This window comes from Cariama cristata, unplaced genomic scaffold (assembly GCF_000690535.1).
Source record: "Cariama cristata isolate BGI_N322 unplaced genomic scaffold, ASM69053v1 scaffold10817, whole genome shotgun sequence".
NCBI classification, from domain to species: Eukaryota; Metazoa; Chordata; class Aves; order Cariamiformes; family Cariamidae; genus Cariama; species Cariama cristata.
In genome coordinates, this window is record NW_009627085.1 from 1 (window position 1) to 27869 (window position 27869).

At 37.7% G+C, this 27869-nt stretch overlaps 1 protein-coding gene across 1 annotated transcript in view; it reads left to right on the forward strand.

The window, feature by feature from the left end:
* Positions 1 to 114: 114 nt before the first annotated feature.
* Positions 115 to 27869, forward strand: part of LOC104164856 (integrin alpha-8) — a gene marked incomplete at both ends in the record, with an annotated part of 47919 nt that continues 20164 nt past the window's right edge. Inside the window, 10 exons of the mRNA XM_009704311.1 lie at positions 115 to 239; positions 11536 to 11636; positions 14343 to 14466; positions 16740 to 16801; positions 17812 to 17857; positions 18860 to 18985; positions 20120 to 20164; positions 23225 to 23268; positions 24246 to 24302; positions 24469 to 24521. Of these exons, the coding sequence (XP_009702613.1) occupies positions 115 to 239; positions 11536 to 11636; positions 14343 to 14466; positions 16740 to 16801; positions 17812 to 17857; positions 18860 to 18985; positions 20120 to 20164; positions 23225 to 23268; positions 24246 to 24302; positions 24469 to 24521 (783 nt within the window). The remainder of the gene's footprint in view (positions 240 to 11535; positions 11637 to 14342; positions 14467 to 16739; positions 16802 to 17811; positions 17858 to 18859; positions 18986 to 20119; positions 20165 to 23224; positions 23269 to 24245; positions 24303 to 24468; positions 24522 to 27869) is intronic.

Genomic DNA, 27869 nt, shown 5'->3' on the forward strand with positions numbered 1-27869 from the left:
GTCCCGCCCGGCGCCCTCGGGCCGGTCGCCGGGGCGACAGCCCCTAGCCCGCTGTGCCGGGACCGCAGCCCGTCGGTCCTCATCGCCCCCCTGACTTCCCGGTGTGTTTCGCAGAGTCAGCGTCCTGGTGGGAGCTCCCAAAGCCAACACCACGCAGCCAGACATAGTGGAAGGAGGAGCGGTGTACCACTGCGCCTGGCCCGCCACCCGGTGCAGGCAGATACCCTTCGATAATACCAGTAAGTCAGGCGCTGAACCTTGTAGCGCAGCGTTGTGCGTGTTGCTCGCTGTGCTCAGGTCTCCCTTCGGCACAAGTTTCTTCTGCGCTCGCTTCGGTTGTGTCACTTTGATGTGAACATCTGCAGTTCGCTAGTGGAATCCCACTCCTGGGAGTGGGTATGCATGTGCACTTGCAGGGCAGGGTTTCATGGTCCTCAGAGAAGTAACAGGAGTATGACCTTCAGGATCTGTGTGTAGTTCCTCTGAATAACGGCTGCGGCCTTTTTTTTTTTTTAATGCTTTAATTAAAAGTATTTGTGGCAAATTCCTGATTTTGAAAATACTTTTTTTTTTTTTGAGTGCTTAGAAGGCAAAACTCGTGTCTCATACACTTCTCTAAATCCTGGAAATCACAGGATTGCTAGTCTTTGCTGTTATTTTCAGCAAGAGGTTTTCCGTCTGTTCAGATGGGTGAAGTACCTCATGTGGCATGCTTATTTAATTCTTTTCAGAAAGCAAGAATTTTATTTCAGAATATTGGAAGCTAGATGCAAAGTGATTTAGGCACAATGTGGATAGATTATATCCACTTCCAAAATCCCAAGACAGCTGTTTCTTATTTAATTAGAGGGAACCCACATTTTAAACAATTCAGGCTGTATATGTTTTCTGTTGTCTCTTTATAGGTCTTGAAAATAATTTAAGCCTAGTGTTTGCAGGGAGTTTAAAACTGATCGGCTTTGTGTAGGCAGACTTTGACAGTTTAATCATTAAGCAAAAGTTATGATTCTTTAGGTTATATTTAATCTTAACATTTGTGGTTTATTTAAAAATGAAGAGAATACAATTCAGTTCTTTTTCTGAGAACACAAATTAAATCAGAAGAGCTTACCTAAATGTAGTAAGTAAGCAGTGCAGTTCTTTACCCCTTCCAGCTCCAGCTCCCCAGACATCCTAATTCTATGTTAGTGTCTAGGAGCTCTGCTCGGGATGACTCTCCCATCATGCTGGGCATTCTTCCAAACAGAGTAAGAGGTATCTCATCTATGTGTATGTGGCTACTTGGACATGTAATATTACGTACAGCATATGGTTACCTATAAATGTGAATGTACAGACATAGACAGTATGCGTACAATATTTTTATTGTAATATGCCCTGAGTCTACATCTTTAAAGTAAAACCAGTTTAGGAAATATTTCTGTATTTCCATTTTAGGATTAAATAGTTCATGTAACAGAAGTGGAATATAGTAGCTATACAAATTAATTTCAGGTTTGACTAGAAAACTTACAGACCAAATGAAAATTCCATCACATTTTAAAGGGACATTTTGAAAAACTAATGAAAAGCTAGTGATGAAACCTAGAGGGACAACCATCTTTCCTGTGGGAAACTCCAGAAAAGTTGAGTAAAGAGTCTCAGGACAACTCCATACTCTTGGCACAGATGTCCTTTTGCAGATACTTTGTTTCAAATAAAGGCACAGGCTGATGTGTAAGTATCTCAACAAGGCTTTGTACTGTATCACGCAACTATTCAGCTTGGAATCTCCAAAGTGTGGTTCATTCAGTCTGCTTGAGATCGTTGGTTGTGTCCTCTGGATAGATGCCTGAGTTGTAGGCAGCTGAAGTTAAGCCAGAGAGAGCCCAGTGTATATATAAGCCCATTGTATATATGTATATACATATATTGTGTATATGTACATATAAATGCACTATACTTGGAGGAGGGACTTGCAGTATAGGCAGGTTTAGCAGTGTTGTCATTGACTATCTAATTCCAGTACCGAGGCCAGTAAAGATGTCATTTCACACAATTCAGCAATGGCCAGCTACCCTCATAGACACAGGCCTCAGGAACGTTTGCATAGCTTGTACCAGCAGCCATTCTTCATTGCCAGCAACATAAAGTCCATCTCCAATATGCCTGAGATGACTCCTTTAGAAGTATGGATGTCCGTTTCATGTCAGGTTTTTTCTCTCCAAAATACGCTACTTACAGGAGTGAGTTTTCCATCTTTTCCACTATTCCCTCAAACAGAGCAGTCCACATGAGCTTTAGCCTAGATGATACTATTTCAAAGAGTCTGTTACACATAGTTCCTTTTGAAGCCTTTGGCTACTGTATGCCTAGTGGGACTTAGTCCTTAGTAATGTGAGGAGTATGTTCAGTTTATGGGTCTTTCTTGTACAGGCACCTTGTACTCACTATGCCTTCTCCCTACAACATCACTTGAAAATACTGCTATTCCCATTTTATATTTATATTCCCATTTTTATATTTATTCTGATAAACAGAAAAAAATCAGTCTACATTGTCAAAGGTCATACAGGAGGTTGGTGATAATACTAGTAACTCACTTGGGATTTTTTTCTTCTTCCTCCAGTTCCTTAACCACAATATTATCCTTTCTCCCAAAACAAAGACACCCAGTAATTGTTAGAAGACTGGAAATTCAGCTCTAGCGGCTTTAATTTTAAAGCTTAGAACTTCACGCCTCATAGGAGATTTTGAAAAGTCTTGGAAAGCTTTGGGAATGTTTTCTGAAACAAAACAGAAGAACTACAGAGGCTGCTTCAGAGCTGGGAGATTTCATTGTCGTGCATTTTTATACAAAGCTCCTTTTTAAGTACTTTTTTCTTGACTGTAACGAAATAGTATCAGCTCTTTCACTTAGATTCACTAAGCACAATAAAAGAAAGGAAACTACTGAATAATTGAAAGCATTTTTAATTAAGATCAGAAGTAAAAATTGAGTGGAACTAGAAAGAAAGGGAGAGTATGATGTAGCACTTAAAAGGCAGTGTGACCCAACAAATAGATAAAGAATTTACTAAATCAGTATTTTTCAGCCACTAGAGTTCAATGGAGGACTTCCAAATTCTAAAGAATTTGTAAAAGAAAAGCAGATTCACATATACTATATCCCAAGTTAGACATATGAAATTGCTGCAGGTCACAGAAACTGTGAAATTTCCACTATAACAAAAAAATTCAAGAGTTACCAAATCCAAGTGGTTGAAAAACACTGGCTTAAATTACTTGTGAGCATGATGGCTCATGTCTTCTATTTCTGAGGACTGGGTACACAAATGAAGCTCACGTATGTTACATTCCATGCAATTTATGTTCTGTTAAGGAGGGAATATACAGTGCACTTGGATGTTATTTGGACTTTTACTGCCACAAATAAGTGTGTAAGTGTGCACCTAATTGGTAAAACTCATATGTAACTGTACGGATTGTTTCACTGTTTCCACAAGAACAGCAGACCTAATTTCAAGAAGAGTTCCTTCATTTGCAAATGCTTTGAGTTATTTGTATTAACACTATTAATATCTCAGTCCTACTAAATGAAAACAGTGAGGACATTGACTAGTATTCTGTGATGGCTTCAGTCAAGATTCTGGACATTTTTCAATATCATGATGCTACAGGTGTGTAGTTGCTTTGTGCTAATTTATAGCTATCCTGTATTTTATGGATACTGAGATGTTTACTGAATGAATGGATAGATACGCCTGGCTATGGGACTGTAAAATACAACAAACTAAAAAGGAACAAAATCTCTCTCCACAAGTATTTAAGGCTTATTAAGAGGCAATGAAGAACAAGAACATGCTTATGAGTCAGGAAAGAGAAGGAAGAAAAAAATATGTGTTGAGTTTGTAAAGTATATATTGCCTTAGACAGAGGGGACACTTGTCCAGTAAGTGATTTGAGGGAACTGAGTAAGTGATAGATGCCTTAGTGAACAACTTAGGCTTGCTTAGGTTAATACTATGATGGTAAACACTGAGATAGGATCATCTTTGGTCCTGTAGAGGCTGTTTTGTTGAAGAGTTTTGTTTTTCTCTGTGAATAGTATCTTTCTATTTTTAAAATAACTGAAGTTTTAATTTAAAGAAACTTATTCTATATCCTGCATACCATAAAGTCCTGAAGGGAGAATACAAATGCTAAGCCTAATTGGACCTGACATCCTGACACTGGTGTAAGACAACTGTGATGTTCCCCAGTGGATCAGAGATCTGACAGTGCAAGGGTTGCACCCAGAGCTACTGGCAAGGTGCATCTAACCTCCCCGCCACCACACAGACTGTGACACTCAGGACTGAACTCTATTCTTTGCATCATGCAAGCTTTAAACAACAGAAGACAAGTCCCTGTGGTTTGTGAAGCTCTCTTGCTCCTTTTTTCTCAGAAACTAAGACTGCATGAGGGAGTAGACATTGCAGTGGTTACTGATGTATACCCAACAGGAACACTCAGTATTCACTGAATTCCCAGTGAAAGATACTAAAACACCTTTAAAAGTGTGTCATTACTTTTAAGCACCATGTTTTAGCTGTCAAACACAGACTGGGTTCGTTACTACTAGCACTGATATTCAAAAACAAGACTACTCCTGAAATAATCTCTCTGGCACTGTGCATATGTTAGGATGCTCAAGCTGGTCTCAGTGCTGTGAGCAGCTGCATAACTTATGTTAATGTGGAAATGTGTGTGGGCTAAACTACTGCGCTGAAAAGATGGCTTAGTTAGAGTTAGTGGAGGTGCGGGACTATCTGTGGCCCATTCCTAAAAGTCATACCACCTAACTGAAATTATTCTACAGGCAGTTCTCCGAGATTGTCACTCATCTCTCAGGTCACCTATCTCTTTTCTTCAGAGTAGCTAATCCAGAGATTTCCAAAGCAACTAGGTGATTTACTTGCAAACCAACATCAATAATTAATCTGATTGATGGAATAGATTGTTCCTTACAAGGGACAGGGAGGCAGAGGAGGGGAAGAGGTGAAATGTTGATATGCTATAGGATTTGGGCCATCCCATCCATATGCAATTGATGTAACCGGACATTCCCAGATGGGTTGGCCAGTGATATGGCCTCCAGCCAAGAAGGGACTTTAGCAGGAACTCTCCGTGTTTCCTGCTGTTGATACAGCACTGACTCTGCAGTCCTGTGTTTGCAGTTTTTTAAAACTCCTTAAATCTAAGCGCCAGGGCCAAGACTCTGGGAAGAAGCTGAAAGCACTGAGAAACCCCTGAGAGCACAACTGGTGCTTTAACCTGCTCCATTGCAGCAGGGAAGTGAGATAAAGTATAATGGAAGGGCTTTTAGTATCCCCTTACTCCAGGAGGTGTGGACTGAAGGGCAGAGACTCTTCTTCCTTGTTTCCCTGCTCTGTAAAGCTGTCCTGCTGCATTGCAGTGTGAGGCTGTGATACTCTTTGAAACTCAATGAGAGGACAGGGCAACAAATGTTGCCATTACATTAAAGAGCTGGGATCTGTCTTTTCTCTCTTACATACACAAAGCTGACTTCTCCTTTTCAGTTTCTCCATTATGAAATGAGGTTTACAATGACTATTTCTGCTTTAGCATTGAGGTGGAATTACCAAGTCCTTGTGTTTAAGCTCAGTGCTCTTCCATTCAGCTGCCAGGAGAGGTAGCAGGAGAGCAATATGAAGAAAACTTTATCCTCACTTAATTAATTGGGGAAATTCTGAAACACTCAAAGCATCTTGCAGCCAGAAGCAAACTTAAATGCCCCCTGAAGTGCGCTATTACATTTGAAATCTCATAAAAAGCTGATAGTTCATGTTTCAGAAACTCATTATAATGGTCACTTTTAATTGTAATATTTAACAGACTGTAATAAGTTCTTATGTTTTAAATTAGCTCCGAAAGGCAGAATTTTAGATACCACTTCACCTAAGTTTCCAGAATTCACTGGAGTGTTGTCTTTGCTACCAGTTAACTTTACCAGTTTTATTAAGATAGGTTATATTTTTCTAAACTAGCCAGAGAAAATTTGAATAGCCTCTGAAGAGGAACACGGGAGGGGGATGTAGATCAGTTCTGGCCAAAAGTGCAGTTGATAAAAAACATGAGCTAATCTGGCCAGCAGTTGAGCTGATAGTAACAGAACCCAGGTACTGTATAAGGAAAGGATGAATTGTGGGACTCAAGTGATTTAGTTACATGAAAAAATCATTAGCTGTAGAGATGGTAGGTTTCTAGGGAAAACTTAGAATCCTGTTATAAAACAGAATTTGCATCTCAAGAGAAAATGCTGAGGGAGAACTTTGTTGTACTTTTAAATGTTGACACATTTCAGGCCACTATGCCAGTAAGACCTTATCTGGAGCCTCATGGTTCACTTGTAGCATTCTGATTTATAATAGACTCTCATGGGTTTCTTTTGTAAGTCTCAGCCTTATCTAAAGAAGGGAAAAAATACCCATAGCTATGTTAGTTCAAGCCCTGAGGTCTTAATTTGGTTTTGATCAGATTATACTTAGAGAAAAAATCCTGTTGGGTTTAATGACTCTTTTTTTATTGATTCATGGAATGAAAGTCCAAATAAAACTCTTTAGATATGATCTATTAAATTAAAATAACTCATGTGAATAGCATCTAAGGCACAATAAAAAGTAGAAATTAAATAGATGTTTGCAGCATCAGATAAATCTAAAAATAGAAGCTACTCTTCTCATCATGCGAGGGTTTTGCATGTCCTTACTGTCTCTAAAGAGTATGGGATCCTTTTTTTCCCCAACATTAATGTTGAAGGCGATTGCTTGGCTTGGTTCCCTAGATCATGGTCTTTAGCTTTGCATTTGTATTCTGTCTCTCTGTTGAGGGTCTAATATCTATGACCCTTTGAATGTTACTGACTTACCTTTGCTTAGTGATATGATTAGAATCTTTTATGGGAGTGATACCAGAAGAATACCACTCTGCCACGGTGATAGGGTTGACAAGATCCCCTCTCTTCCCTCCCTTCTAGAATATGGGACCAAGTATACCAGTATGAACCCTTCCCTCTCTCTTCCCTTCTGTTCCAGTGGTTAATCACCCTCACTGTGAAGAGTATTTTCTTTATATCTAATCAGAAATTCCCTTGCTCTAATTCGTGTCTTTTGCCTGTTTTCCTTTTGTTGTATACCTCAAATGGGACTTCGACTCACTCTTCTCTCTACCTATTGAACACTGGATGAAGTGCAAATAGATCCTCCTTTGCTTTTTCTTCTTCAAGACAAACATCTGCAAGTCTTGTGCTGGTGTCTCAAAACTGTACATAGCATTCCAGGTGTTGTCCCCATGTGAGGCAGATATTCACTTTCCTTGACCTATGTAAATTTATATAAATATAATTGTTTGTTGTTTTTATGTGTTTGTATTCCCATTTTATATAAGTATGTATAGTTTGAGGTGATTATTCACCTCTACTCTGTATATATATGATTATGTATAAATGTATACATTACATTTTATATTCTCTATATTTATTTATGTGTATGGATGTGCTTAGATACATCCACACACACACGTACACCAAAACAGGTATGTAAAAGGGATTTGCCATCCCATATGTAGTCTGAGTAGGTACGGATTAGAGGGCAGAGTGTAACTGAGCCTGCTGTAGATGCCTGGTTAATGGCCGTCTGCTTTTATCCAGTACGTACAGGCAAACACACACACAGCAAGTAAAGATAATACTTTTCAAAGTTCCCGAAGGGAGAGAACTTACATGAAAGAGTTGCAGGTGTATTACATAGCTGGATTTGTTGCTTTGGTTAGTAGCATTGTTTTCCTGTGTTAAGTTTGATTAAAGTATTTTTATTTGCTTTTGTTCATTTGAGTATTTTCAAATTATAATAGATGCTGGATTTTTTACTTCTAGTTTTCAAGACCTGAATGAACCACAATGAACCACTTCATTGTTTGCAAATACATGTTTCTTATGCAGATCCTGATTACTACAACAAATAAATATTTGTAAGAGTAATGTTTGATTCATGCCTGTTGAACAGTTTATAATGTGCTGACTCAGTGACTGAGAGGAGACCAATCCCTGTAGAAAGTGCCAAATTTAGTATAATGTGTGCAAATGATGGATTTGCATTAACAATTGCTCCAGGTTCAGGCTTTAATTCCTAAAAATTAATCTCTGCACTGTTGTTATTACATAGTTTTGAATTTTACTGTCTGGATTCAAATTTTTCTACTTGTCCAGCTACTGCTTTGGCAATTTAAGGGGCCTTTTTCCCTTTAGTAGCCTCTAGGTACCTCAAGTCTAAAAGATTGACTTTCAAAATCATGTTTCACTATCTCCAGAGCTGCTTCTGAAACTGTATTGTGGGGCAGTACGAGTATATAGGAGTCTTGGCGCCTGCAGTAGAAAATGAGATGCTTTTGGGTTGCTATAATGCAGTTTAAAGATGTCCTTGCACCTAAATTTATACTCTCTGCTCTTTGCATACTCCTGGTTGTCCAGGCCTTAGCCTGCAATACAGTCTTAGGCAGTACAATTAAGAGTGACTCCAGGGCTGAGTTTCAAGCCAAATTTGTGAGTCATCCAGACTATTGACCATCTGGAACAGCTCCTGGGCTGGCTCTGAAGCAATCCAGCTGGTACTCAGGCACTCCCTGGACCACTCTGTGGACAAACTCAGATGTTGTGTGCCCAGCCCAGCTGCTGCCTTGTATTCTAGCTATCCTTGCATGAGTGTCACATACCATGATACGAGATGGCCTGGACTCCTTCCTAAAAGGGGCCATGCATTCTCTTCCAGAAGAAAAGATGACATTTAAATGCAACCTAAATTCAAGCCAAGTTTTTGCTGCTTACAGAACTATAGCTTAGCCTGTGGGTAAGGTACAGTATAGACATAGCCTGTGGGCCTCAGATCCCCATAAGTAACACAAGGAGAGATATTTCCCTGTCATATAAGGGTGTTGTCAGGATACAGACAAGTTATTTTCTGAAACACTTAGATGACACAGTTTTGAGGGATGTGCCAAAGACAGAAATTTTATTTTTTTTTTTTAAACTGAATTGGGATTTATCTGAGTAAATGAATAGTTTTCATCTGAGTCTAATCTAAGCTGGTCATCTGTGGCCATGGTTCTTCTGGCCTTCTTAGGTGTTTGCTTTAGGAGGAGGAGAACTGTGCCCTAGAACATGTCCTCAGTTGTAAGTGGATGACTAGCTCAGAAGTGGACATTTACAGTGGCTTCATTCAGAGCCTTGTTGTCTAATACTATCAGGTCACAGTAATGACAGTCCATGTGTATTCAGACAAGTTGGTTGTGTATATAGCTTCATTTTGATAAAGTTATAGGGGAAGCCGTAGCTAGTTCACAGCAATCTAAAATACTGCTTGGTTGTTATGTACAAAAGACTAAACTGTATTTTAAGGCACAACCTCAGAAACTGGGAATATGACTCCATAGCTCCAGGAAGGATCCTGAACAAAGGTGATTAGAGAATTTCTGTCAAAAGAGATTTATCTAGAGAAAAAAGCTATTTATTAATTTGTTTGTCTGTGATATCTTACTAATTATTTTATAATGAAAATTCGGTGACACGTGATGAAGGATTCGTACTACACCATATACCAGTAAGCGGGGGGGGGGGGGGGGGGGGGAATGATGAGAGCTATCTTGCAAGTCTGTCACTTCTTGCGGATTTACTGGTAAATTCAGCTATGGTTTTTATAAATCCTCCAAACAATTGTCCTCATTTTAAAACCTAACTTCTTTTCCAATTTTAGTATACTTTGCCAGTAGACAAGTATGCTGTTTTGATGGAAAATGTAAGCTCTTTTTAAGACAGAATGCTGGTTGAGAGTATCCTCAGCCATTGGCTGCTGTAAGCTGACTGTGGATGATTTTCAAGCTTCAAAAGCTTTGCTTCTATCAAGACTGCATCTGTGGACATTGATCATGTTCAGATCTGCTGGAGAATTAAAAAAATAAAAAAGAAACCTTTAAAGTTTGAAAGGGTCTGACTTCACTGGAAAAAATAATCAAAAGTGGTGTTACCAACAGCTAGGTAGAAGCTGGCAGCTCCTGCAATGCAGCGTGTCAAAGTTGCCATCTCCCACACTCTTATTAAAGTTTAGGCCTAACTTAAATAAAATTTACTTTTAAAATTAATATTTTTAGAGTGATTTTATATTACTCTTCCTGAATTTTTAAGATCTAAATATTCCTGAAATTTCATCTCTCTAAGCATGGATTTCCATACGAGCTCCTGTAATTGGCACAGCACAGAAACAAATATTTGTATGAAGAAAGGTGTTTTTTCAGAGATTTTCACACTTTCACAGATTCATTCTCATTCAACTTTCCTTCATGTTTATTGGAAAAAATACAGAGATAGAGTACCCTTGTTCTCCAAATATAATGCATTTTTCTTTCTAATTCAGTTTATATCTGTAACATTTATGAGGTTACTATGAGCAGAAGTAACTGGTGATCCAACATCCTAGAAAAGCATTCAGGTATCTCCTTAATTCCTGTCGGGCAAATCCCAGGAAGTGTTGGCTTTTTAAAGTGTTGGTTGCATTTTTCCTTAGTTTTTTAAAAATATATGTAAATCCATAGAATATAATCTGATGTTACATTTTTTCTCTGCATTCCAAGGTAGACAGTATATAGCTTTATTTTCACCTAGAGTGAATAAAAAGGATTGATTCTTGTGAAATCCCTCCTGATAGGAACCAGAAACAAACATAAGGCAATGCAGATACAAGGGGGAAGGAGTAATGCCCTGCTTATGTACAAATTGGGAAGTTCATTAGGAATGACTGGTAAGGGAAGAGCATAGCTCATGAACATATGGGAAATCAGTTTACTTCAGAGAACTGAGGGTGAAAGGAAGGGATGTCTGCTTTTTATTAAAACCTGAAATGCATTATAATTGGCCTGAGTCTTTGCCCAGATGGTTTCTCTTATGCTGACATCTGCAAGAGTGTATATAAAGCAACATTAAGAAGCTGTCTCTTGTGACAGTGTGTACACATGTAATTCTGTTAAAAACTAAGTCCTTTGCTATCTGTAGTCTTGGTCTTTGAATAAGCATGCTGAGAAATGTCATTTGTTTGACAAAAACTAATTATGGAACATGCTTTTTACATGGAAAGTTTCTACCACATATGAGAAGACTTTTTAGGGCTTTTCACTTGTTTTTGTGGAGTCTTGTTCATTCTTCATCATGAATTTGAGGTAAACTTTTTTTTGGCAGGGGGAAACAGAGGGTTTCCTCTTCCAGTCCCTTGTATTTTTTTCTGAAGTTTAAGTGTAATTATTTTGAATTTTCACATGTGAATTTAAGCTATTTTCCACTGACCAGTGAAAAGCTTAAATGATACTAGAATGTTCATTTCCTATTAAGCTGGTAGGACAATGACAGTGATGCAATGTAATATATCCATTAGTCTGTTCACTTGTATCTGTAATTCATAGGGTAATACTTTTTGAAATAAGCTGTCAACATACTGCTTCTTTCTTTGTCAGACAACAGGAAAATTAAAGTAAATGGCACCAGGGAACCTATTGAGTTTAAGACAAATCAGTGGTTTGGGGCAACAGTCAAGGCTCATAAAGAAAAAGTTGTGGTAAGTCTTATGCATTTGGTATTCATTTGGAGATAATGTTTATTTTTCTCAAATTTATGTCTTTAATAGCTCTCTGTGTGTGGATTATGGAAACAACTCTGATTATACATGAATTATAAACCAGATGATGTATATAACTCAAAAAATGAAAGCAATCTATAAAGTCAGGTTGAACTGATCAAGTGAAGATGATCCCACTGCCATGCGAAAATAGCAGAATGCCATATTGTTATGGAAGTGAATGATGACTTTTTCTTAAACAGATAATGGACATATTTTAGAGATACACAGTAACTGATAGCTATATGCTATAAAATGTTTTGTATTATGAAGCTTTAGTTGCAATGGTAAATGCAGAATGTAATGGCAGCCAAGAACCTGTGCTGAAGATCAAATAGTAAGAGAAAGCGCTGACCTCTTTTGTCACATTTACATTATTTTGAACTGCTATGTCATAGTCATGGTAAAACAGCTGCAAAAAAGTCATGATAAAAAAGCTCCAAATCAAGATTGCTGTCAAAGTGCAATGTCTGTTTTTCAGTTTCACTGAACATTTTACCTGTATTGATAGAAGGCCCCAGCTGGGAGCAAGTACTCTTAATGCTTGGTAGAGTAGTAGTGATGCTGCTAATACACATACATTTTATATTTAAAATTTATGCACTAAGGTTTACATTGAAAATGTCGCTGAAATAATTGTGATAAGAATAATTTGTTTGGTCAGTAGTTAGTTTTATTGGGTTTTACAATTGCAAAGCAATAATTTGTGTCTTGGGATTTGCTTAAAACTTCTAATTATTACTTAAGTAGTAGTCACAATGGAAGAACTATCTAAAGGAAATGCTTTCCCTTAAATAGTATGCCTTGTTGTTAACCTAGAGAAGGATTTTGACATGAAACAGGTAATGAATAAAATATCACCCTATTCTTTTACAGAGCTAGCATATACTGTTAATTCTCTGTCACTTATGTCAGTGTTATCATAGCTCTCAAACTTCCTGTTCAGCGCCTTCATGTACCACTCTTTTGTGTATGCACTTTCTATTTAAAAGTTAATTATGCAAAGAAAGTCTCCATAAGAATAAATATTATGTCGCTTTTCTGAACTTTCAATGTAAAAATTCTAAAATTAGCTGAAAATTTTTAATTTTACATACTGTACTAAACAACAGTTCACAAACTGAAATAGAATCATTCTTTACCTCCATTTGCTGAATCTTAATCAAGTGAGCAGAAAACATCATCACCAACTGATGTGCTGTGTCTGTACTGACCAAACTTTGTTTTGCTTCTGATAGCTCTTCTCAGTCTCTCTGAAACAGAGGTATGGTCAACACTTTTCAGGCAAAAACTTGAACAATGAAGCTGGAAAACTCTGTCTTTTAAGATTTGTAGGGTCAAAGGCAAGAAAAAGAAAATGTAATCAAACTGTCAGAAACTTTTTTTTTAAACTACAAGTGTGGTAGTAAACTGCATTAGGTTAACATTTATGCTTATATAGAATTCCTGTTTAAATCCATTTTGCTCGATGTCAAATTTACCTGAAGTCACCCTCACAGGACACATACTCCTTTTTGCTGCACTCTGGTTTTGCTCTCTGATATGTTTTAATCTGTAAGATCTTCTAGGCAGGAGCATGTTAAGGGGCCTTGGTCCTTAAAACAGCATTCCAGAAGCTCTGGCTTTTATGGTAAGCTCTGAGTAGCACAGTGGTTCATCCAGCTGGAACTGATTGCAGAACTAAGGCTTATACAGTAGGATGAATAGTAACAATGCCTTGCCAGAGGTGGACAGGTTTCTGATTGGAAAAGTAACTCAAGGTAGGACATGAATGGAGGATTTGTTTGTATCTTACAGAGGCAAGGTTGTAGGGAGAGGTAGTGTCTTCTCCTCCCCAAACCAACTGACAAATTTTAGGGCACAGGAACCCCTGAAGAGTGACCTGCATACCTGACAGCTTATCTTTTCTATTTTTCCAATTATTTTAATTGCTTTCAAAAAAGATAAACTCTCTCTCTACACAACTTGTGTATCTTTTATCCTTACACTGTCATCTTTGTAACACCTCTACCATAATACAGAAGGTTAAATATTGGTTCACTAGCCAAAATTTATTTAGCAAAAAACTGTTCACTGAGAGACTGTTGAATGCATTAGAGCTGTATCATCTCTACAAATATTTGAACCAGGGGTTTATAAGAAGGCAGACAATCTGATGATTGTGATAGACAATATGACAAAACACTGACAAATCTCCTTCTGCTGAGTAGAGTCATAGCAGTTCTACTGCAATGGCCATTATCTTAAGACATACCAGGACAGAAGTAGGAATGTCTTCAGCCACATATATGTGATCTACATCTTAAACTATGGGATCAAGTTCTGTGCAGTGAGCAGTGATAGAGGAAACATATTACTTGTGGAGCAGGCTTAGGGGGTATTTGTAACATATGCTTAAAAGTGAGCTGTAGTGCCTGACAGATTTCACCTGCTAATGGCTATAAGTGAAAGATCAGACTATGCTTTTCAGGTTATAATGAAATTATAAGAAGTAATGGTCCTGCATTTTCTTCTGTCACTATATTATGATCATTGCTACGTGAATGATATAATACCAGAGAGAATTCTTGTACGCTGTTAAAAACTACATTTGCCAGATGCATGAGTGTGTGAAAGGTACGTGTGACATCATTTCTGTTTTGATAGGCTTGTGCTCCCTTATATCATTGGAGAACCCTTAAAGATAGCCCTGAGAAGGACCCCGTTGGCACCTGCTATGTAGCAATTCAGAACTTCAGTGCCTATGCTGAATATTCACCTTGTCGCAATAGTAAGTATTAATAGGAACAATCTTGTGTTGGAGGAATTGACATTGCACTCAATGTTTTCATTCTTTCATTCTTCACACAGTCTTGCTTGAATGAAGATTACTATATGACATTATTGAATTGGATGAGGGTTTAAAGAAAAATCAACATTAAATTGCATGCCTGCAATTGGATGCTTTATTGTATAATTGAAAGAGAGGAAATTAAGTAAATGAGGCTTGTACAGTTATAGTGATGAGATAGAATTCATTCAATTTAAATGGCTTTAAAATGTAGCAAACAGGTCTAGATAAGAACCAGACAGCATTTAAAACCAATTACTCGTGCAGATGCTGAGTATAAATCTCTCATCACAGGATCACCCTCTGAAGAGCAGACCCTGCACAGAAAGACACAAGCCTGTATCGCCATTCATGCCCATGTCACCCACAATAGCTCATTTATGAAGGACTTTCAGCATGGAAGAACGCCATGCACATTAGCACTGCTGTTCCACATTTTTCTCTGTGCTGTTGTGTGGATGTGGTAGCAATCTCTGGTCCTTACTTCTTGGGGAATAGGGAAAAACAGTGCACGCATATTTAGAACCAAGTTCAGTTACCTAGAGGTCTGCAAAAAATGCCACACATTAGATTGAATCAGTTGTACATCCTGCTCAGCATCCTATGTCTAAGTGTTTCTGATGATTATTAATACTCTCATTACCTCAGTGCTCCAAATTATTAAAATCAATATGAAGTATCCAGTGACATTACTGAGCTTTGGACTGGACTGGGTGTACAGCAGTTTCTGCACTCACAGATCAGAGAATTGTTCTTTCAGTTACTTTTCTAAAGGTAATCTGTGTAAGATAGCAAATATAATGCGCTTACCTATCCCTTCCAGGGGAAATCCTCACAGCAAAGCTATGATGTTATTCAGTTTAGCTGAGATAGGTAGCTGTCTCAACTTGTATGTGCTAGCCAGTAACACAAGAAGTCTGAATGTGGTGTCTTGTCACGATACCCTTTGTACAGAGACTCTGCTATTGCAGCTTGTATTCTTGCCATGTGCACATCAGCTAATCTCAAAACACACCTTTTAACTGTTCCTCTACTGCAAACTGAGCTCCTGCCTTCAAGTTTCTCATGGATTATTTTGCCAAGAAAGTAACAGGCATTTTACAGAAAAAGTAGACAATTACTACACATAATTAAACAATCTCTTTCCTGTGAAGATCTAGAGACAGCATCATATCGTGCAGCTGGATTTTCCTGACACCTGACAGATGTGCGATAACATAGCCCAATAATGCTTTTCATGGTCTACCAGAAAATCTGCACACCTGTAGCAATGTGAAATATTTGCATGTACATTCAGTGTTACTCTGCGGCTTTCCTTTTCTCACATTATAGTACAGCTCTAAACTGAGTTGTGCTGACAAGTTTTTTAAAGCCTAATCCTTGTCCCTGGTACAGAAGAAAGCTGAATATGTAAGAAATGGTGACCATAAGATCTGCTTCATATACTTCTGATGTCTCACTGGGGCTTTGTCAAAGGCTGATGCCATTTGAAGAGGGAGTTCAAGTGGCCATTGCTGCTCTCAGTCTCCCCATCTTGCAGACTTCCAGCACTCATAGGAAAGCCCTAAAATGCATGCCAACACACTTTGTACAATTATGTAAGGATTTGGAGACTAAAAGTAAAAATGGACAGAAGCAGGAAGGATGTTTTTATGTGTATAAATATGCATCCAAAATTATATTACACTTCAGTCCTCATTGAGCAAATGTGTATCAATTAAAGGGCTGGCCCTTGTGAAGGACATGTGCCCTTTTCACTTGCCTTAGTACATATAACCAGGATGTTGTCTGAACATTGACCCATCCACTATGTCAACATTTTTTAAGAATCCCTTAGTAAACACTTACTTTTCTGTTTATGGCACAGCAGACTGTGGTGACCATTCTAGTATTTCTTGTTAAATTGTTTACTTTTGTATCTCCAGCCAAATTCAAACTGAATCCCTGGTAGTTGTTGCAAGGGCCCTTCCTTGCTAACAAGAGGAGAAAGTCACAAGTAACTAGTCCTATTTTTCAGAATCTTCACAAGGGGACTGCATGTTCTGGGTCCTGTAGAACGTCTTGATTTGCTCTGCTTCTTCTAAAAAAGAATACATATCTTTTCACATATTTTGGTAGTTTTTCATTTACAGCCTTACAGCTCCAAGGATGTCTAAGCTGTCTTCCACGTGCACTGTGAAACTGATAAAATGCTTCTACCTTCATAATTGCAGGCAATGCAGATCCTGAAGGACAAGGCTTTTGTCAAGCTGGTTTCAGCTTAGACTTTTACAAGGTGAGATTCTGCTTCTGAAATACTTTGACCACATGTAATTCTGATATATCTCCAGTGTTCAAGCACTGTCTCAGTGATCAAGAGTTTATCCCCATGCTGTTGCATATGGAAAGTTTCATGAAGTTGTTTTAAGTTCTTTCCTCTGCAAACTTTGGACTTTCTGGTTTCATTAATAAAAGAAATACTCCAATCAGCACCTGTTTGTCTCTTTGCAGCACTCCAATCTGACTCTGCTCAGTCTATCTTAATAGATAATCAGGCAAAAAATTGCATGTGCTTTTATCTCAATGTGTCCCACTTACGATGCTTTCCAGAGACCTGAATTTCAGGAAATTATGGGCAGGCATCAGCTAGTTTTTAAAGGTAAAATAGCTTGTATAAGGATGCTTTTGGAGGCAGACCAGTCATTGATTAAGACTGTTCTCTTGTGGAGGTGAAAGTGCTTAAGGGAAACAGCTAGTTGTTCTTATATGCCAAAAGGGTCCAGAAACAATATTGTGGGCCAAAGAATAAACTTTGCAACTATTGTTATTGTCTGTGCCATTATTACAGCACCAGAACCTCACATAATTTTGATCACTGTCATTGTTTTCAGTCTTCTGCAGTTACATTGTTATTCACATTATTAATAGCTGAGGAGTAAAGACGTCATTGTAGGGTAGACAAAAGTATATTTCGCTATAAAGCATTACTGTTGCTTCATTGAATGTGAAGACTGTCCTTTATACTGACTTTGTTTGTTACAAATAATCAACAATTTTTAGAATGCTATGTTAGTGCTACAAAAATTATGGCTTTCATTCAAGTGAAGATGCATAGAGTGATCTTAACTTTATTTAACTGTGGATTTTCCTTCACATCCATGCACCTACATATTTTCCTTGAACTGGGCTATTCTCCTTCATCATGATTCTGATATTCTTTTAGTCATTTAAATTGTTTTGCCCATGCATGCTTAATTTTGTTGTGTTCTTTTGTTGTGTAATTTTATTCAATTCTGCTTTTTGTAGAATGGAGACCTGATAGTAGGCGGGCCTGGTAGTTTTTATTGGCAAGGTATGTTCATCTGGCTGGTTAACTCGATCTAAGAAGTGAAGCAGAAAGTGTTGTGGAAAATGTTGTTCTAGATTTCCATTGTTTTCTCAGTTTAAGATGATAGCCAGTCTCTGGTCTTATTTTCAACAAATATAAATCAGAAGAATTGCTTAATGAGCAACTGAGCATAAAAATAAGTCAGGGAAAATTCAGGATGTAGGTTGTATAGGAAGCGAAACAAATAGAAATAACTATTTTTATGTTGACATTTTAGCACATTTGTCATTTAATTAATAAGCTGACTTTTTCTCTAGAAATACTGCAATTTATAAAATAGCTAATATTTGTACAGCAAATGAAATATTTTCAAAGTTTTTGTCACTATTTGTTTCTGAACACAACCTTTTTTTGCTATCTGCATATATTTTTAGTTCATTTGTGGCATCACTGTAGTTTCCAAGATGTAGTTTCTCATGTAGATAAAACCTGAAGTGGTTTGGTAAAGGGTTAAAAGTGTATTTTTGCTTTAACTTGTTTTGACATGTATGATGTAGCGGATTCCCAGATTCTGCCTACTAGCTTGCCCATTGTCAGCCTTATTGATGTGTGGTTTTGCATTGCTATTAAAGGAGGAAGATCTAGTTGATTATGATGGTAGGGAATTCATAGATTTGAATTCTCCATTGAGAAATTGCTTCCATTGGTCTACTACATTTGTACTGTACAGCATCAAAAGGTAGCTGAGCCTGAAAATGCTTGACTTTAGTTTGAATCAGTACCTTGAAATGGGTCTGGAGATGTTTTTGTGGTGATTCAGTAGAGTCTCAATGCCTTGTTTTATTGATTTATGTGTACTCTTGAGACTTTCAGGGTGATAATGAAGAAAGATTGAGAGAAGATGTCTACTCTTTGCATCTGTGCTATATTATCCCTTCAGCTCTGTTCTGATGTTCTACTAGCCCTATTTTGTAGAAACTGGCTCTCCTTTATGTCCCTTTCATTTATGAAGTTGTTTGAATCCAGGTCAGGTAATTACTGCAAGTGTTGCGGATATCATTGCAAATTATTCCTTCAAGGATATTCTGAGGAAACTGGCACGAGAGAAGCAAACAGGAGTGGCACCACCTTCATATGACGACAATTACATGGGTAAGCTAAGCTCTGTGTCAGTTACAAATGTGTTCTAAAAGCATGAGTCTTATATAAACATTAAAATAAGCCCTAAATTGCTAACATCCCGATCGTGAGAGGATTTAAACATGGTTTGCCTTAAGGACAACTGCAAATCAGTAGTTTGCTAGTTACTTCAGTGGGATTATGAACATTCTTAGAATTGTGCACAGCAACAGGGTTTGAAGGTTGAGATCTTAAATGGCTCATTAATGTTATTATTTGATCTTAAATAATTAAGTAGAAATACAAAATGTTCCCATTTATGTATTTTTTCATTCCAAGATGATGGATTGAGTTTAAAGTAATTAGAGACGATTTCAATTTTTAATAGATAAAAGAAAATTCAGTTCTACCATATTTTGTACAGTACTACACGAATGGGCAGTTTATTCTCAGTGATATTTAAAAGATACAATTGAAGTAAGCAATAACAAAAGTTAGTTTGAAAATACTATGTAATAAATAGAAAAAAGGCTCTTTATGTACCTTGTATTAGTACTGATCGCTAAGAATTTGCATGATATTCACATGTCTCTGCATGTAAGAGAGGCTTTTCTTCATGTAAGTATAGAAAAGATGCAGTAGAATTTGAAGGCAAACATGCATCCTTTCATCTCTGCCCATATATTTGAAATGACAGTCCCTGATACAGTCCAAGAGTCTTTACTCTGTCAATAGCAATTATCTCACAGGTTTACTAAAGCTCCAGGAGTTATTTAACTGCATCTTTGGAAATCTGTCTTCCGTATAGAGCTAAAACAGGATACTCACACATTACAGTACAATAATGAAGACCTAAATTGTATCAATAGCTGTTAGGGAAAACTACCATAGTATCTGCTGTTTTTTCAGATTAATTATTAAGTATTAATGGTTTAGAAACTTATTTCTGGAGAAAAGGAGTAGATTTATTATACATTCAGACCTACAGTTAATTTAGTCATAATAATGTGATAAACTATTTTCCTTTTCTCTACACAGTTTTAGTATACTAATGTTAGAAAATTTGCATTCTGATGGTCAGGTGAACATATAAATCTGATTGTCCTTGCATATTTTTTGAAAGAAATGGTTTATCAAGTGTTTTGCTTGTAATTTATCTTTAAACAGGATACTCAGTGGCTGCTGGGGAATTTACTGGGGATTCTGAACAAGGTAAGAAGCTATATACTTGAATGGAAACCATATGGTTGTGCACCTATTAAATTCTTCATTTTGGGTCTCTACGCAGGAGCATACCTTTTATGCATTTGAAACACTAATGAGACTTAAGCTATCTGTACCCAGCGTTCTCAGAGGCAAATATTTCCTTAGAAGGTATAGCATAATAGAGCAGAAATTAAGTAACCCAAAAGTCTGAATCTGTTATGGTGTTGGGCCCATGCACCTGTTCAGCAGTTAGAGCTGTGATAGCATGGGAGGTGGAACCATCCAGGCTCACTTAATTTAGCCAGTTTGGTGACCAGCAGTAACAAGTGGAGCCAACAGTGCAATCTTGTACAGTCTTTCAGTCCATACTCAAGTTACTCACCTGCATAGAGGCTGCTGGACCTCAGCATCTACCTGGCCAGATGCAATATAACTTGAAAATGTCTTTGTATGCTGAAAGCACACTTCTGATTGCCACATAAACTTCACAGCCCAGGCTAGGAGATAACATTCAGCTGCTTCTGGGCAAAGACAGGCGTCTACACCAGCACACTGGCTCTTGTTGGTGAAAGCAGCTCTTGGCTCTATAAAAGTTTCCCTAATTCCAGTTCATGTGCCTTAAGGATGGGGTGCCTGGGGCAGTTTGTTAGCTGACCCTTTTCATACATTATATTTTCCTGCACGGGCAGAATGCAGTAAGAATAAGTTCCCTGTGCTCTTGCTCCTGCCCTAAGCCTTATATTTAACATCAGGAGACAGAAGAATTTAATTTCTTTTGTTAAAACCTGGGCCTAGAGGGAGAGAAAACATTTTACAGGAAGATGAGGTGTTCAATTAGTCCCTTGAATTGGGGAAAGCTGAATGCACATGAATATAAATATCCAAATATAGAATCATGCCTGTAACTTTGTAAAGGTTCTTGGATCAAGTAAGTTTGATACAGGACGTATTTAGAATAATTTGCATTTAGACAGCAGCTGTCATCCACAAAGAACCAGACATCCACAGACTTAGTAGCATTGCTTAAAAATGTCATCACTGTGAAACCTTCACCTAAAATGTTTCATGATCTGTAAAACACCACCTTCTAGAGCTCTACATTCATTATTTGATAAAGTAGAGCAACATGCACTGAGGAACAGGTTTTCACCAAAATTATGGGATAAATATTTTTTTAAATGTGCAGAATGTCATTACATAACTTAGAATTCACCTCAGACGTTGAGGTTCAAGTTGTTCCCTCTGGCAAAAGGTGACAGACGATAATTATTAGTTTCACATGGCCCAGAAAAACTGCCCTGGAAGGTGGCAGATCCAGTAACATAGTTCTGTAATTCTCTAAGGCCAAAGTCAGAGCAATCCATCCTACAGGAGCTAGGTTTAGCAGCAATAGTTCCTGGAACAACAATGAGGCTTTAACTGAATACCAACAAGAGTTAAACTTCACTTAATTGATGTGCTGAACTTATAGCACAAAAAGTGCTGTGGCAGGAGAACAAAAAACAAGCTGATCGTGATCTGATTTTTAAATTGTAAAGTAGGTTTTGCAAGTGTCTTAGAAATTGAACAGTAGTTTTTCTGTGTCTCTGCAAATTGAATCCAGTGTGGAAGAAAAGCTCCTGTCACAGCTGTTTGTTTGGTAGAGTATGTTAAAAATAATCAGTTATAAATAGAAAGTTGTCCATGATTTAGCTATTTTCAGGTGTTCTGAAATTGTACAGGATTTCAAAACATATAGGTAGCTGAAAATATCTGTGATCCCTGGTGTTTCATACCTTAAGAGCTATGTTTCTTGTGTAAGGCTGACAGTATGTCAGAAAGTACTGCTTTAGGGGTAGCTTTCTTGAGGGAGTGAACAGCTCCGTGGTCCAGACTCATAAAGTCAGTAGAGACATAGTACGTTTCCAGAAATGAACCCAGCTCCCCAGAACTGCTGCTGCTTATTCCTTATAAAGTTAGAGTTTCCTGTCCTGGGTGAATGTGTGTTAAAAAAAATACAATAATTTTGAGCTGAATGCTATAATGTGGAAAAAAAGATATGTCCCTGGTAATGGAAGGCTGCAGCCACCTTTATATATGTTTTTTTAATTTTTTTTTAATGCATGCTCACATTTTTATAATCAATGGTTCTTGAATCAGAAAGTCACATAAATGATTGGCACAAACAATTGCATTGTTGGCTGACCTGGGAATCATCCTGTGTCCTTTTCAGTCCTTCATTACTACTTCCATCTCCCCTTGATCAAGCACATTCAACCGCAGGGAAGTATATAAACCCAGAGAGGAACAGAAGTATGCTAGGTCAATACAAGCAGGTGTCTGAGGGGCTCTGGTATCTGAAGTTCCTGCTGCTGTCTTCTGATGTGGATATCCTAATGAGGGAAGGTTTAGACAGTGAGACTGCAGGCTGTGACTTTGCTCTTCTTTTTTTTTTTTTCCCATTTTTTCCACTAGTTGTTTAAGATTTCACCATTGAGAAGACTTACTTCCTAGAAGGCAACTAGATGCAATGTTTCATGTTCTTATTCAATGGATTCCCCAAATGCCACTTATAAAAATTTCCTTGTAATGCTTTTAGATAGCCCATGCAGAGCTTGTCGAACACTTTCATGGCATCAAGCCAAATAATAGATGAGACAAACTGTTGCGCAGCCAGAAAGAAAAGGGATATTTGTAAGGACAGTTGTGTTTAGTTTCTGTACTGTACTGTGTGATGCCACAACTAATTCTGGTTCCATCAATCCACAGCTGTCAGGTAACAAGCTGAATTGTACTAAGAGCTTTATTATACTCTGTTATACTAAGTAATGCTAGGCGGAAAGAGATCTCTGTATGAGTGTATTCAACAGTTAAGATGTAATACTTTATGCAGCTAGATGCACTGAATGAATGTTAAAATCTTATGAATTAATGTCTTGAAGTGATTTGCAATTGTTTCTGATACAGATAACAAACCAAAATCCTAAGGGTTATATGTCAAGGAAGAATTTAAGTTGCATGGGATGCATGTTGCATGCACGACTCAGATAGCATAACCAGTTCACTGTTGATCATTTATCTTTTCAGAGTTGGTTGCTGGAGTCCCGAGGGGAGCACAGAACTTTGGCTATGTATGTACTGGACCCACATTTTATCCTTTTTATAGTGAGAATGCAGTTAGACCATTTGTAAGATTAAAGTCTACATTATATTTTCTGTATCTTTGATCGTAAACTTTCTGATCAAAGGAAACTGCCACTGACTTTCACCCTCAGGCTTACCTGGCTGGGTTGAAATGCCTTACTGGTTTGGGCTTTGAATATTAAGCATTTAGTCCTTTCTGAAGTTTGTTTTCAATAGCCAGTTACAAGCATGCTTTGAGTATAACTAGTATCCCTATACCCGCTGAGTGTTTGTTATCAGACCTAAACTTACCCATAGGTTAGCATATTTCATATGCAATGCTGTGTCTGCAGTGGACAGAAGTCCAAGTTCAGATTATTCATACCCAGTGTTTATTTTCAGTGTTTTAAGTATATACACTGAATACCAGATGCCAAAAGTCATGATATGCAGTTAGAAGTGAAGGAAGAAAACAATATACATGTGTGGATACCTCTTTTACCTCATAGGAAAAAAAGTTTCAGAACTAACCTGATGGGGAAACGGAGATCCCAGCCACAGACACATTCTCTAATTTTGTAGACCCAAAAGTCTTTGTGTGTCTGGAACCTATTCATACAATTTTTCAGAGGAAAGGTGTGTATGTGAGTATGTATATATGTATGTATTTATTTATGTTTTAAGTTCATGTTTTCATGCGTAGTAATATAGTCACTGATTAGCTCATAGTCTGTGATTTGCTGCTGTTCACAGTATCTAGTAAGGAAGGAAAATAGTCTTTTCCCCATTTTATTCATGGGAGACCTGAAACTCATAAAATCTTAATGATTTGTTCGAGATCATACAGGAAAACTGTGGTGAAACTAAAGAATTGTTTTTCTTGGCGACTTGAACCATCCTTCAGTGTGTCAGATCTGTTTGCAGTGACATTACACTGTAACATCTCTATATGTGCTTGAAACTTTCCCTTTTTTTCTGTTACTAGGTCTCAATTATTAATTCTTCAGACTTGACCTCTATCCAAAACTTCACTGGTGAACAGGTAATGTCAAGCAACGACGTGATGAAATACTATGTGTCTAGAGGATATAGTTTCAAGAATATATAAAATATTTTTTAGAATTAATGACCAAAGAGAATTATCAGTAAAAAAAAAATTTAAAATTGATATATGATATGAAAGCCTATCTGTTGTTTTTTATTTCCAGATGGCGTCTTATTTTGGGTACACTGTTGCAGTATCTGATGTTAACAATGATGGGTAGGTTACCAAATATATTCAGCTCCACTGAACATTTATAGAAGCAATGCCTGATATTTATTAATAAACACAGGTTTTCAGGTGCTTCGTGCCTCAAAATGCTTCTCTTGGCTTCTCTGCTTTCTAATTTTAGTTGTTCCCATAGGCTTATCTTTGTGCAATCACAGTGGCACAAGTATTTGCAGGCCTAGTATGGGTGAGTTTATCTTCCTGAATATTTGTTCAAAGCAGTGTGGCAGAGTGGAAATGTCCAAAGTCTTAGGAAACAGATCCAGGTAGCAGAACAGTGAATAAACAGTGCTAGCTACTGCTAGGAAGAGAGAGGTGAAAGTCAAAAGTTCATTCTCCCATTCTCAAAAGCAGGTAAGTCTTCTTACATGTGGATCATCCGTAGCTTCACTTCTTGGTTGTAAAAGCTTCCCAATATCATCAGATCCTCATTCCAGCACCAGCTGGTTGGCCTTCCATTTTCATCATCCAGAGGACCAAAAAGTGTCTATGGCCCATAGTTGTTATGACAGGTGTTGTGCTTGTCTGAGGGAGACCGCTGTTGAACTCCCAAGGTCATGCCTAACACTCAGGGATTTCAGGCCTTGTTGAACAAAATACTTGCTAAATTTGAAGTCATGTAAAGTCTAATTAAATGTCTTAGAAGATCAGGACTTTAGTAAGTGAATATTGATACTAGCTTTCTAGCAAGGAGATAAAGATTGCTGAAGCTTAGAGCCATGGAATCCTGCACAAAGATGAGCCAGGATCATATTTAGAGCTGTGCCTATTGCACAATGTCTCAAATGTGTCTGCTTTATATTCTTTTCTTATGATTATTTCTTATTAGGTGTTTAAACATAGTGCATTAAATAATTTTTCTGGGTCAAATCATTGCTTCCCATCAGTGACTAGTGATGCTTTAAAGAGTGAGGGATACAAGAAAAGAGAAAAATAACAAGGTGGTAAAGTGTTATTGCAGTTCCAGAACAAAAGAAACAAAAGAAGCTTGAACAGTTTCTGTGGTGGCTTCATAGTACTCAAATCTTTCCAATTTTCTGAGGCCAAATTTTGTCATAGTACCATAGCTTTTGAAAATTGGTATTTTTATGATATACAGAGTCAGGATTAATTTAGTCCTACCATAATGCATTACTAATGTAAAAGGGTGGAGAAACATTAATCTAAGTTACAATAGACACTGAGAATTTTGGGGAACTTGCTATTTAACTTCTCGCTGAACCAAATTATTTCCTGTGCAGGTTATTTCCTGTGAACTATAGGGTTATTTGGCAGGTCTCATATTTTATGTGTACCTCTAAGACCACAGTTTATGTCAATAATATAATCAAACTGCTGTTGAGGCCTGTGTGGTCTCCCAGTCTATATCTTAAAAGAAATCTAATGACTCTGTCTGAGATCCAAACATCCCACAGAAAACAAAACACAAAAAGCTCTACTTGATAAACATGTCTGATTAGATATGTAGTCTGTCTTTGCTGGTTTGTGCATATAGTCAATAGAAATATTTATCTGAAAGGAAGAGTAAAACAGAGAGAGAGAAAAAAAGCAGAAGGGAAATGATCGCTTCGAATTCACTTGATTTTTTTGTGAGGCTAAGGATAAAGGAGGTAGTGATCGCCTTATCAGTACAAGAAACCTGATTAAGTTAAATGCTGAAAAGTTTAATAGGAATGATGCTTTGCTGTAGTAAGACTGAAGACATGACTCAAAGATTAGGCTTACCCTAGGAAAAAAGCTCAGTAGACCTTCTGCTCCAGCAGTTCTGCAAGTGTTCCAGGGTCACTCTTGCAGTTTTATCTGCAGCACATCAGGATTGTAGGCAGAACAGGGAAATAGAGTATATCATTTGAACTACCATTTAGTTGCCCACTGCTAATAACAAGAAATCCACAATGAAACTTAACATATCAAGCTTTGCCATCAACTTACAGACTACATTCCTAGTAAAGACGAAAAAGGAGAACACTTTCAATTGAACTGAAACAGTCCAATAAAAATAGTGGAATAAACTGTTTACTAGTCTTTTATTTGGCCTATATCAAAGCTTCCCGTAGTTATACTTTGACCTCTTGACATTTCCCATACTCCTGGTTTTTATTGCTCAGCAGGATACAAAGAAACTGCATACAGTCTCCGCAGGTGGTCAGCTTGTGCTTTTTAAAGATATTTTTTATCAGAAGGGAAGCAATACTTGCTGGTTACCTTTCTGTGCTAGAACAAAACTAAGTGTATCATTTATGTTAGCTGCAACATCTTAGTGCAGTAATGCAATAAATCTAATGAACCAGTTCAAAATACCACTGCAAACTGAACTGCACTTTATGGTTTAATAATCCTGTCCAGGGGGTTTTGCTTTTGCTTTGCTCTTATCGCCATTTAAAAGGGACCACATCAACCTGAATTTGGCTCAGAACTCTAGTTTTGTAAATATAATAAAAATAAATAATAAATAAATAATAAAAAATAATAAAAATTAAATATCCTACAGTTTAAAACCCAATTGACATACCCTCCTTCACCAACAAAAATGCATAATTCTAATCACATAGGTACTTACAACCCAACAAGTGACCCCCCTTGACTGCCTGATGTCTAAATACTTAAACTCTAGGAGCTGGAAGGTAAAACTGACTATAAAATATGGTAAGCAACAATTGCTTGCTTATTACCCACTTGGGGAGAAACCAGGAATAAGTAAATGAGGATCGGAGAAAGCAGGGTAGCTAAAGAATCCTTGCTTTCTGGCTATAGTACACTGCTATTACAGTGAAAAACAAACAAACAAACAAAAAAACAAACAAACAAAACCCACACAACCCAAAACCAAACCCCAAACCCTAGAATTGCCTGAGGGAGCATTCCTTCTTGCAGAGGACTTGCTGAAGCAGCTTGCCTTGACCTACAGAGCTCAGCACTGACAGAGAAGGGGGAAAATCAAGAGAGTGAGGAAAGGAAAGCTTTAATGTGACTGGGACACGCCAAGACCTGGAGGGAAGGCAAACTAAGTGCTGTGGGTGTTCCAGGTAGCTCTGCTGCCCATAACCAGTTTAGAAATAGGTCAGTGTAATTTAGATGACTACCTTTGTCCCACTTTTCCCTCAGCACATCAGAAGACGAGCCTTCTTACCTACTGGGTTCTGGTCCCTTCTCCCTGGACTATTCATGCATTTTGTACAATCATTGCAATTTATTTTAACAAGGTAGAAATTTTCCTAGAAAAATAACCCAGCACTGTGCACTTCCAGATGAGATGCTGTGATCCCTGCACAACCGACTCCAGCTCCTGTCTACTTGCTTTCTGTCTCACCTGGTGAATCTTGTATTCTAGGTTAGGCT